Below are 12,198 nucleotides of genomic sequence, written 5' to 3'. Positions count from 1 at the left end.
TTCAATCCGCAGCTTGTAGTGAATTGGCCAATCTCAAATGGCTGCAGCAACCCCGCTTTGGAGAAAGACAAAATGGCCAGTTCCACCTCCTGATTGCTATAAAATGGCAGTGCGCATTTGTGGGCACTGGGTGAGGACAGGATTGGGCTTGGCTTTGATGTCTTTTACAGTAAGGTAGCTTTCTGACACGCACTGTCAAAATGCAAAATTGAAGAAAATAGGCAATTGGGTGAGGTCCTAGTGGAGATCACCATCCATGGAAGATTTGCCCAGTAAGGGAGTCAACATCTTCGAGGGGAGAGGAGAGAAAGTGAGGGGGAAACAAAACAGGAATCAACATAACCTAATGAACATGGGGCTGGTGCATCCACGTGTCAGGCACTGGGACTAAAAGCTGGTTCGTTTGTTGGATCAGTGCCCGACTGATATGCAGAGGCCAATCGGCATGGGCTTGCTTTCCTAATAATGATCAATGGTACAATGTACCTGTGTAATTTCAGCATTTCTCACCCCCTGGGGAAAGCGTAATGAGACAAAGACAGCACGAAAGAGGAGGCTGGAAAAGGAAGTGAAGCAAGAAATTGTAATATTACAGCAGTTCTCGAACGAGAAGTCTAACACCATTGATCAGTACCTGCTCAGTGGGGATGAGAAGGTGAGAAACTCAATGCAAAAATACATTTAAATGTAATTCTTTACACCAAGTCAAACTCTGTTACCCTGTTAAAACATTATTATTCCAAGCATTTAAAATTTGTAGCTTCCATTTGGAGACAGATGAGTAAAATTTCTACAGGGTTTCTCCCAATTTCCCATCATAAGTTCAGCTCAAATCAGTGAAAACCCAGGATAAATGGCGTAAATGGCTGTTTACCCTGTTTCTCCAATGTTTCCACCGATCTTCCACCAAAGTTACAGCGGCAAATTTGACCCCATAGTTTTCACCCAATCTAGCTTTAGCACTTTATTCGGAGTGCAGCAGGAAGCTCTAGAGAGTGCAGTGGAGGCGCTAGAAAACAGCGCAGGACCTGGATAAAGTGGGTCCCAGTCAGCAAACGTGCTGGGATCACAACCTGTGGAATCTCAGGGCCAGCATGTCAGCCAGGGGTGAATAGTGTGATAGACAAATATTTTGAAGCTTTATTTTCGGTGATGTGAACAATGCCGACAAGACCACATTGATCACTCATCCCTAGTTGACTTGAATTTTGCAATCGAGCAGACGTTAAACCGAGGCCCCATCTGCCCTCTCGGAAGGATGTAAAAGATCGCACGGCCTTGTCTCAGAGAAGAGCAGGGGAGTTCTGCCAGGAGTCCTGGCCAATATTTATCCCTCAACCAACATTACTAAAAAAAATGGATCAACTGGTTATTATCACATTGCTGTTTGTGGGAGCTTGCTGTGCGCAAGTTGGCAGCCGCGTTTCCAACATTACAACCGTGACTACATTTCCAAAGTACTTAATTGGCTGTAGGACGCTTTGAGATGTCCTGATGTCGTGAAAGGCGTTCAATAAATGCAAGTCTTTCAAGTCTTTTTTCAGAGGACGTTAAGAGTTGACCACACTGAAGTCACATGTATGCCATACCACAAATATTTTATTGCAATCCAGCAAATTATGGTCATTTATTCCAGTGCTAACCCACAAATGACCAGATTTATCGGGCCCGATTTTGTGGATTGTGTGGGAAATGGTCGGATTCCCCAAATGTGGGGTTCTGACCCACAAAAAAATGGGTCAGCCAGCTGCACGCAATTTTCCCTCAAGTGGCCAATTAATTTCCAGCATGTGGGTAGCCTTGCTAATTGTCCATTTCCAGTCAGAAAGTCCCACAGTATGATGTCATAATTCGTGGTGCTTTTAAAGTGTCCAGCAAGCTTCTCCACCTCTGCAGGCTTCTCAACCACTCCTGGACAATGGCAGAGGAGCCTGCACCAGCTGCTGCCAGCGGCAGAGGCCGAGCTGCTGTCAAGTTCAACGAGATGTCACTGCAGACCTTGGTGGATGGGGTAAGGGCCCACAAGGAGGTCCTCTACCCTCGCTCAGGGAGGAAGGGGCCTCCCATAGAGACCAGGGCTGCCTCGATGCAGGTGGCAGCAGAGGTAAACTCTCTGGGAGTCACCCGCAGAACCTGGATGCAGAGCAGGAAGCGCTTCCATGACCTTCACCGCACAAGGAAAGTAAGTACGAAGTTTCCATCACCCTCAACCTGATCCCCATTGCCTTTCCCCAACAGCACTCAGCTTCAGCAATCTCTTCCTCCACATCCCACTTCACAGTGACATCCATGCACCCTTACCCATTCCGTATCTCTCTATGCTCACATGCACATAACTATTCCACCATCCAGCCCTCACACTGCCTCTCACTCTGATGCTTGGAACACAACTGACAACACACAGGGAGGGCCCTTGGTCTTGCAGCCTCACAACATCTTTGTCTCCTTCTAAGCATCTATGCTATGCAATCTCTACACTCACTCCTGCACTCTCACTCAAACTCCACTTGTCTCTCTCATTGCAGGAAAAGAGAGCTCACAATAGACGAGAGCGTGCGAGGACTGGAGGAGGACCACCCTCAGTCGCCCACCTGACCCCCTGGGAGGAAGCAGCGATCGAGATTGCTGGGGCTGACGTGCCTGTGGATGCTGGGGCAGGAGAGACAGGAGCAAGCCCGCAAGCTGGTGACAGAATAGTTCCCCATCTCTCTCATTGACATAGCATTAGTTGCTGATATGATTCTGAAGCCACATCATTTGGACTTATGAGCATATGCCAAATCCAATGTGCAAGTAGCCTTGCCATCACATCTCTAACTCTTTCCTTTACTCCCCCACAGGACCATCCGGTGCCCCCGTCACCACTGCAGAGGAGGAAGAGGCTTTGCAGCCAGACTCCTCAGAGAAAGCTCCAGCCTCTGAGGACGTAGCAGCAGCAGAAGTAAGCACACCCAGCACCAGCGCAGACACTCACACCTCGGTGGGACCTTCGTGACATAGAGTAGAGTTGTCACCTGGTGTATCACAACTCACAAGTGAGCATCAGCAGATTGTGGAGACAGGGACAGCAGTGGAGAGTCCTCGTCGGAGGGTGCAGGGCTCTGCCAGCTCAGCTCAGCTGCATGTCGACCCTATGCCTCTGGGTCCATCCGCAAGAGAGGAGGTGATGGATCTCCATGCACAGATGCAGGAGTCTCTGGGAGGTTTTGTCTCCAGGGTAGCTGCGAGTGTGGAGCGAATGGAGGAGTCCATGGCGAGCATGAGCAGAGCCTTATTGGAGTCATTGGCGCATCAAAGCATCACCACGGAAAGGTTGGCTACCTCCGTGGCAATGCTGGCTGCAGCAGAGGAGAGGAGGGCTGCAGCAGAGGAGAGGAGGGCTGCAGCCGAGGAGAGGAGGGCTGCGGCCATGGAGGAGCTTAGTCGCCATGGTGTCGAAAGCATGGTGAGTGCTCTGAATAGAATGGCATCTCTTGAGGAGCGATGGGCATCTATTGAGCACCGAAACCAGACCTTCATGGAAGTCCCTCTGAGCAGGACTTCCAGTGCTGAGATGGGTCCCCATGGCCCCCCGATGTGCAGCAAGGTGCTCTCCAGCCACTTGCAGGCGCTGAGGGGGAGCTGACCCATGAGAGGGAGGTTGTTGGCACACCTCAAGGAAGTGGGGGCTCCTCTCCACGCGCTCACACTTCCATGCCACTTCAGAGCCCTCGGTCAGAGGCCTGCCGGAGTCCACACCCCAGTGAGATAGGAGTCTCAAGCCCTGCACAGCCGCAGGAGCAGCAGACTGCTGGCGAGCCCTCATAGGCTCGCCACCCCAGAGGACGCCCGCCAAAGGTGTCGAGACAGGCGCAGCAGGAAAGTGAGCAAGGTGCCTCCACATCTGCTGAAGCCACAGGGGTAGCACTATGTAGGAGCACGCATAAGAGAAAAATAAAGCACCACTAATCACAAGGGTAGTCACTTAGGTGAAAAGTCTTGTAAATAGTTTTAATGCTATCATTTTACTGTACATAATAAATCTGGTGGCAACTGCTGCAGTTATGGCGTCTGTCATTTGGCGAATGGGGATGTCACATAGAGGCCTTAGGATAACTTGCAGATGTCAGCAAGCTGGTCAAATAGGTAGGAGTGTGTAGGCATGGGCCACTGGCCATGGTCAGTTAAGAAGCAGTGAGGCTGCAGTGTTTGACGTACCAGGCTACGTAAATCTGCCCAGGATGCGTGCGTTCCCTGCATTCCGCCCAGCATTGTTCTTGCGCACTGGTGCCGCTGGTTGGCGGGCCTCTGCAGGATCATCATCATCTCCTCCCCTCTCCTCCTCCTCAGCATCATCCTTCTCCGCATCCTCCTCCTCCTCCTCCTCAGCATCATCCTCCTCCTCCTCAGCATCATCCTCCTCCTCCTCAGCATCATCCTCATCCGAGGCGGCTCTGTGAGGAGCCTCTTGGTTCTGCGGAATCGGCAAGCCACGACGCTGTGCCATGTTGTGAAGCACACAGCATACCACCACGACTTTGGAGACCCTGGCTGATGAGTACTGTAGGGCTCCACCTGATCTATCGAGGCATCTGAAGCGCATCTTCAGCAATCCGATGGTTTGCTCGATAATGCATCTGGTGGTAATGTGGCTGGAGTTGTAGCGCTCCTCAGCTTCGCTGGCTGGTCTCCTCAACGGCGTCATTAGCCAAGAGCGCAGGGGATATCCCTTGTCTCCAAGTAGCCATCCTTGAAGTTCGTTTGGCGGACTGAATAGCGGAGGCACAGTAGACTGGCGCAGTATGAAGGAGTCATGGCAGCTGCCAGGGAACCTGGCACAAATATGCAAATCACCTTCTTGTGGTCACACACCAGCTGAACGTTAAGGGAGTGGAAGCCCTTGCGGTTGACAAAAACTCCTGGATTGCGGTGGGGTGCCCTAAGGGCCACATGTGTGCAGTCAATTATGCCCTGCACCCTTGGAAAGTCTGCCAGCTGAGCTAATCCACGCGCTCGCGCTGTCACACTTGTGCGATCCCTGGTGAAATGGATGTGATTGTGCGCGAGGGCAAAGAGGGCATCGGTTACCTGCGTGATGCAAGTGTGTGCGGCCGCCTGGGAGATGCCGCTGATGTCTGCTGCTGATCCCTGGAAGGAACCTGAGGCAAAAAAGTTGAGTGCGGTGGTGACTTTGATGGCCACTGGTAAGTAGTGTGGACCTGGTGCTCTGGGCTCCAGGTCTTGCTGCAGCATTGCGCAGACGTCAGTCACAACCTCTCGCGAAAGTCGGAGCCGCCTCTGGCACTGCTGCTCAGTCATGTTGAGGTAGCTGACCCTATGTCTGTAGACCCTGTTTGAGGGGTATCTCCTGCGCCGGCGGCCTTCCATGCGCTGGCCCCTTCTGGCCTGTGCTGCCCCAGGTGGCTGAGCCGCAGCCTGCCGCTCCTGCTGGTGCTGCTGTTGCTCCAGCCTCCTCTGCTGTTGGAGATCCTCTAATGCCAGGAAGGGAAGGTACAAAAGGCCTCCCATGCTTTCTGGCAGATGCCTCCGTTGAGGCGCTGAGTTAGGGTGGTGAGAGGGGCTTCCCAGGAGCTCACACTGGAGAAGTGTGTGAGGCTCCAACCTTCCACAGCTGTGCCTAAGCCTTCAAAAAGTTCCCCCAAGCCTTCAGCAACAAGGTCCTGCAGCCTGCAAATGCTGCCTGTTTAAACCTCTTCAGTCCTCATTGACCTGCAGCTGAAAGCAAGCAAGCCAACTGTTTTCACATCAGGTCTCATCAGCAGTGTTCCCACAAGGCGTGTTTTACATGGGGAAAGCCACAAAATCGCAACGGCCCTGAAAATAGGTTTAAACATGGTAATAATTGGTGATTAGTGTTCCGACGGCTAGTCCCGCCAGCAGCGGGCAGGACTGATTCGGGTCGCGGAGAAACGGCGGTCCAAAAGTCGGATGGGGCAGGGAATCAGACCCCCTATTTCGGCGATTTTCGGCCCGCGCCTGCCCGAAAACCCGCCCGACGGCGGGCAGAAAATCGGGGCCATCGTATTTGATTTCACAACTTTGTGGAATTTGAACACATGATCTCTGGGTTGCTAGTCCAGTACCATAACCTTCAGTGTGCCAACACCGACTTCAGTGTGCAAGTGCAGCCTTCGGTCACCTGAGGAAGAGAGTGTTTGAAGACCAGGACCTCAAACCCGCACCAAGCTCATAGTCTACAGAGCAGTAGTTATACCCGCCCTCCTGTATGCCTGAGACATGGACCATGTACAGCAGGCACCTCAAAGCACTGGAGAGGTACCACCAACACTGCCTCCGCAAGATCCTGCAAATCCATTGGCAGGATAGGTGCACCAACATCAGTGTTCTCGCTCAGGCCAACATCCCCAGCATCGAAGCTTTGACCACGCTCGCTCAGCTCCGATGGACGGGTCACATCGTCCGCATGCCCGATACGAGACTCCCAAAACAAGCGCTCTACTCGGAACTCCAACACAGCAAGAGAGCCCCAGGTGGGCAGAGGAAATGCTTCAAAGACACTCTCAAAGCCTCCTTGAAAAAGTGCGACATCCCCACCAACACCTGCGAATCTCTAGCCCAAGACCGTACAAAGTGGAGGAGAAGCATCTGGGAAGGCGCCGAATACCTCGAGTCTCTTCGCCGGGAGCAAGCGGAAGCCAAGCACAAACAGCGGAAGGAGCGCATGTCAACCCAAGCACCCTACCCACCCACCCCTTCAACCACTGTCTGCCCCACCTGTGACAGAGACTCTAGGTCCCGCATTGGACTCATCAGTCACCTGAGAACTCATTTTTAATGTGGAAGCAAGTCATCTTCGGTTCCGAGGGACTGTCTAAGAAGAATAACAACCACTGCACTACTCTACCCTGTATTGTAATCTTATCTCTTACTCATACTCCTTTCAAGCATGGCTACCTGCTGAGAGCATGGGATTGGTGAATTTACCTGTAAATGAATAGGGCAGAGTTCACATTAAAGGATATTGTGCATATACTGTGGAAAGAATTGAATGACCTTTACTTCTTCCATATATTCTATGTTTATGTCATCATTCTTTTCATCTTGCTTTCTAGAATAGATGGTGAATTAACTATTGCCTATGTAAGCATTCCCATAAATTATTGTTCCATAAGTAATCTGGTGCCATAAAACATTGTTATACCATCATACAGCATGATTCCGAGTGCTGAATTCCCTATCTCCGCTGGACAATCAGGAGATTTCAGATGTGGAAGATAATGAAAGGAGCTGAGATGCTCCTTTACAAAGAATGAGAACCTCAGTGGACTTGTCACCCTTGGGTATTCTTAGGCACATCCTTGCAGTCGTCTCAAGAGTATTGGCACAGAGAAAGTTGCCATTTTGTTGTTAGATGGAAAATGCACGGCCCCAGGGAGATTATAGGGAGAAGATTATGGGGAGCAGATTGAAGAAAATGGGAAAGAAAATCATTTAAATATATTTTCACTATTACACACACACACAAAGAATGAGAGCAGTTTTAGGAGCTATTCCAATTGCTTACCATATGGTATGATTATACAGCAATACAAACCAGGAATCCACATGCATCCCTGAGATTTTATTTTTATTTGTTTACAGGATGTGAAAAGACCACATTTATTCCCCTTGTAATGACCGTGCTTCCATGATGGTGTTAGGTGATCTCAGCTAAGTTGGCAGTCAGTGATGATCCTGGCAACCCATGGGCTGTGGAGGAGAAAGAAATTAGCCAGGGTTTGTGCTCCTGAGCATTGGAAATGCCTGTGTAGGTGAAGACAGGATTAGGCTCAGCTCCAATACATTCCCACACAGATATTCTACCATCACCTCCTGTTAAGGCTCAGATTGCCCAATCGAAAGATATCAGGGGTGCTGGCAGCTGAAGAACTGTACACCAGTGTAAATCACTGCAGGAACAGAGGAGAAAAGCATTTTACAGCAATGTTAATGCCAGACTTTAACTGTAATCTTTGTTTCAGATAATCGTCTGTTCCTACTTTGCACATCATCTTGCCGTCTTCAGCTTGGAGACCGAGTCTCACACTCACACCCTTGAAGACAGGACATCCATGCTGTTCTTGCACATTGCTGCACTGACGCACAGTGGCAGCTATCTAGTGCTGTCAAATTATAATGACACTGAGAAAGTTAGTTATGTCACTTTGTGGGACTTGTGGACTGGGAAGGTAAAAGCACTCATTTCTTCATAGTTGCTGTTGCATGTAATGTAAAGGAGATGGTTAGCATCTTAGAGACAATGGGCTTCCTCATCAATTTACTCTGATCATGATCAATATATTCATAAGAACATAAGAAATAGGAGCAGGAGTAGGCTTTTCAGCCCCTCGAGCCTGCTCCGCCATTCAATAAGATCATGGCTGATCTGATCTTGGCCTCAACTCCACTTTCCTGCCCGCTCCCCATAACCCTTGATTCCCCTGTTTTTCAAAAATCTGTCCATCTCCGCCTTAAATATATTCACTGACTCAACCTCCACAGCTCTCTGGGGTAGAGAATTCCAAAGATTCACGACCCTCAGAGAAGAAATTCCTCATCTCAGTTTTAAATGGGCGACCCCTTATTCTGAAACTATGCCCCCAGTTCCAGATTCCCCCACGAGGGGAAACATCCTCCCTGTCAAGCCCCCTCAGAATCAGTTTCAATAAGATCACCTCTCATTCTTCTAAACTCCAATGAGTATAGGCCCAAACTGCTCAACCTTTCCTTATAAGACAACCCCTTCAACTCAGGAACCAATCTAGTGAACCTTTTCTGAACTGCCTCCAATGCAACTATATCCTTCCTTAAATAAGGAGACCAAAACTGTACGCAGTAATCCAGGTGTGGTCTCATTAACACCCTGTACAGTTGTAGCAAGACTTCCCTACTTTTATACTCCATCCCCCTTGCAATAAAGGCCAATATTGCATTTGCCTTCCTAAATACTTGTTGTACCTGCATGCTAACTTTTATGTTTCATGTACGAGGACACCCAGCTCCCTCTGTACCGCAGCATTCTGTAGTCTCTCCCTATGTTACTATATTAACTCTCAATCTAGCAACAGAACATGGCAAAGGCCCCCAATGTCACCACACTGCTGGATTTCGTAAAGTGGGTCATTGGTGGCAGCTATGTGGCCATAGAAGCCATATCCTCCTCTGAACTGGAGAGAAATGGAGGGGGAAGGGATGGAGAAAGTTTTTGAAAGCAGGAAGGAAGAGTGAATGATCTAGGGAGTGAGTTCCAAAGGATAAGAAAGAGCAGCCTTTACTCTTGTCTCTCAAGTCAGTAGGTTGTGGCTTCACACCCCATTCCACAGACTTGAGCACATGATCCAGGCTGATACTTCACTGCAGAAGCGAGGGAGTGCTTCACTGTCGGAGGTCTTTCGGATGAGACATTAAGCCGAGGCCTCATCTGTTCTGTAAAACATCCCATGGCATAATTTGAAGAAGAGCAGGGCGGTCTCGAGGTGTCCTGGCCAATATTTGTCCCTCAACCAACATCGCTAAAACAAATTAACTAGTCATGTATCTCATTGCTGTTTGTGGGACGTTGTGTACAAATTGGCTGCCACAGTTCCCTACATTACAACAGTGATTACAGTTCAAAAGTACTTCATTAGCCTCGGAACACTTTGGGGTATCCTGAGGTTATCAAAGTCACTAGAAAAGTCATGTTCGTTCGTTCTTTGATTGATTTTGAGTTAAATAAAGATGGTCAATTATGATCATTTGTAAAAGTCACTAGTCCTTTGGGGGAGACGTTAAACCAAGGCATTATTTCAATGTCATCCAGGATGACATTCCTCTATCAATGGTAAGTTACCTTGCTTTGTGCAAAATAGGTGCCATATGACAGCACCTCCCAAACCCGTGACATCTAGGTCACAATCCTGGAACTCCCTCCCTAACAGCACTGTGGGAGTGCCTTCACCACACGGACTGCAGCGGTTCAAGGCAGCAGCTCGCCACCACCTTCTCGAGGGCAATTAGGGATGGGCAATAAATGCTGGCCTTGCCAGTGACGCCCACATCCCGGGAATGAATTTTTAAAAAAGTAACAATATTCATTGCACTTCAAAGTGATTTGTTGTATCGGCAGTGCTTTGAATGTATCAAGATGTGAAAAGGCACTATATAAGTGTAAGTCACAGATGGATAGATAATTTTGCAAACATTCATACATGTTTGGAAAATAAAACTTTATTTTAAAATTATGTTTTATGTTCAGGTCAGGAAGCGTTTAAAAAATGAGCCAAACGTCTGTTGCATTGCAATCACGAACACCGCTGATCGAATTGCTTTTGGCGTTGTGGAGGCAAACAGGTAATGCATGGTGCAAGTTCCACTTTGATAGAATCATAGAAATTTACAGCACAGAAGGAGGCCATTCGGCCCATTGTGTCTGTGCCGGCTGAAAAAGAGCTAACCGTCCTAATCCCACTTTCCAGCTCTTGATCTGTAGCCTTGTAGGTTACGGCACATCAAGTGCATATCTAAGTACTTTTTAAATGCAATGACCGTTTCTGCCTCTACCACCCTATCAGGCGGGGAGGTCCAGGCCCCCACCACCCTTTGAGTGAAAAAAGTTCTCCTCAGCTCCCCTCTAATCCTTCTACCAATTCCTTTAAATCTATGCCTCCTGGTTATTGACCTCTCTTCCCATCCACACTATCTAGGCCCCTCATATAATTGTGGAAAAAATTATTTCCTCTTCGCCTCCTCTGTTCCAAAGAAAACAACCCCAGCCTATCCAATCTCTCCTCTAATGTTTCACTGATTGAGAGCGACTCGAGCAATTGATCGTAACAAGCAGACCATGAATGAGAAGCTCACGTTCATAGCCTCCAGCACGCAGCCAGTGCACCACCACAAGCAGACAAGGAAGAGATTTTAGTAAAAGGGCTCTTCAGACTTAAACTGCAAACACCACATTTACAAGTGGTTTGGGATTAAAGCAATTAGTTAGGACATCATAGAGGAATTTAACTTCACTGAGCCAGTGATTTGGACTATTGTGCCTGTGCTACTTCTTTGATTTAAACTATCTACTCTATTCCCCATGTCCTTCCAAAGCAGACATTACAAAAATCTGATTCAAGTTCTTGTAGATAGTATTTGACTGTTTAACATAGTGCAAGATAATAAATTCACATAAAATATCTGACCTGTCTACAAGTCATACAATTGAGGTCTTATTAATGAACAGTTTGGGCATTTGATTGACATTTTCTCTTCTGTATGGTGTCTGTGCAGCTGAAAAACAGTCCAAATTTGTCTTGATTCTCTGATGGTGCTGTGTGTAAGCGAACTGCATCATATCCTACAGAGCAGGAAGGTGTACACGCTTCTAATACTATCCATGTATAAATGGTGCTAAAGTGTTAAGATGTCCAGAACTTTCAACGTTTGATATAGAAACATCAACAATTTCTCAGATTGGTATTGGCAATGGCCTGGTAGAAGGTTGGCATGTTACTTATTCCTTTGACACCAATGCTCAACCAGCACCACAAAGGAATCCCCTCTTGTGTGTAAAATAGATGAATGCAGGATACACAGTAAATCAAACTAGAACTATTTGATCATTTGAACTATGCCCCAGATATTTCTATTTCAGTAGTCATAAACCCAGATGTGTTAACACCTTTGCTAAAAAAAAACATACATTTTGTGCAAATGTGTTCAGCATATGTAGGAGAGTTATCACAGAATGTAATATTCAGGTTTAATCGCTTGATAATTGCTAATAGTTATTTTTACATTAAAGTGCAAGAGCTAGGTGAAGAAAATGTCTCCATGCTGCAGACTTGAACGTTTATGGCGGACAACTGCGTTAGCTATTCATCGCCAGATCTGGTTGGACCACATAAAGCACTATCGGGTCCTGTTCTCCTCTGCCAAAACTGCTCACTATTCCAGGGTCATCCTGACGTGCAAAGATAACTCCCGGATTCTCTTCACTACAAACCCTCTTAAACCCCTCTCCTATGCCGCCTCCAAGTGCGAGGAGCTCATGGACTTCTTTGTCACTACAATTGAGGCCATACATTCAGCTGCCGCTTCCCTCCCTCCCTCCCTCGGGATGTTTTACTACATTAAAGGCACTATATAAATACTAGTTGTTTTTGTTGCTGCAATTAAATGATATTCAATAGATCGTATCTGTTGGATTAGGCTGTCCTTTGCTGC

General features: G+C 48.0%; 1 protein-coding gene across 5 annotated transcripts in view; it reads left to right on the top strand.

Annotated features, from left to right (window-relative positions):
* Positions 1-12,198, top strand: part of LOC147124055 (NACHT and WD repeat domain-containing protein 2) — a 143,224-nt gene that overhangs the window by 126,075 nt on the left and 4,951 nt on the right. For 2 of the 5 annotated variants that reach the window (XM_085979786.1, XM_085979779.1), the window contains exons 27-29: positions 501-655; positions 7,983-8,189; positions 10,238-10,332. In XM_085979786.1, coding sequence (XP_085835912.1) covers positions 501-655; positions 7,983-8,189; positions 10,238-10,332 — 457 coding nt within the window. Of the gene's footprint in view, positions 1-500; positions 656-1,896; positions 2,197-7,982; positions 8,190-10,237; positions 10,333-12,198 lie in introns of those variants that run through there. The other 3 variants (XM_085979812.1, XM_085979804.1, XM_085979794.1) reach the window with 2 other exon arrangements.

The sequence above is a fragment of the Somniosus microcephalus genome, chromosome 1, assembly GCF_052327205.1.
Source record: "Somniosus microcephalus isolate GS21.2 chromosome 1, FLI_Smic_1.0, whole genome shotgun sequence".
NCBI classification, from domain to species: domain Eukaryota; kingdom Metazoa; phylum Chordata; class Chondrichthyes; order Squaliformes; family Somniosidae; genus Somniosus; species Somniosus microcephalus.
The sequence above is the reverse complement of the archived record's forward strand: the minus strand, read 5'-3'. Positions and strand labels throughout refer to the sequence as shown.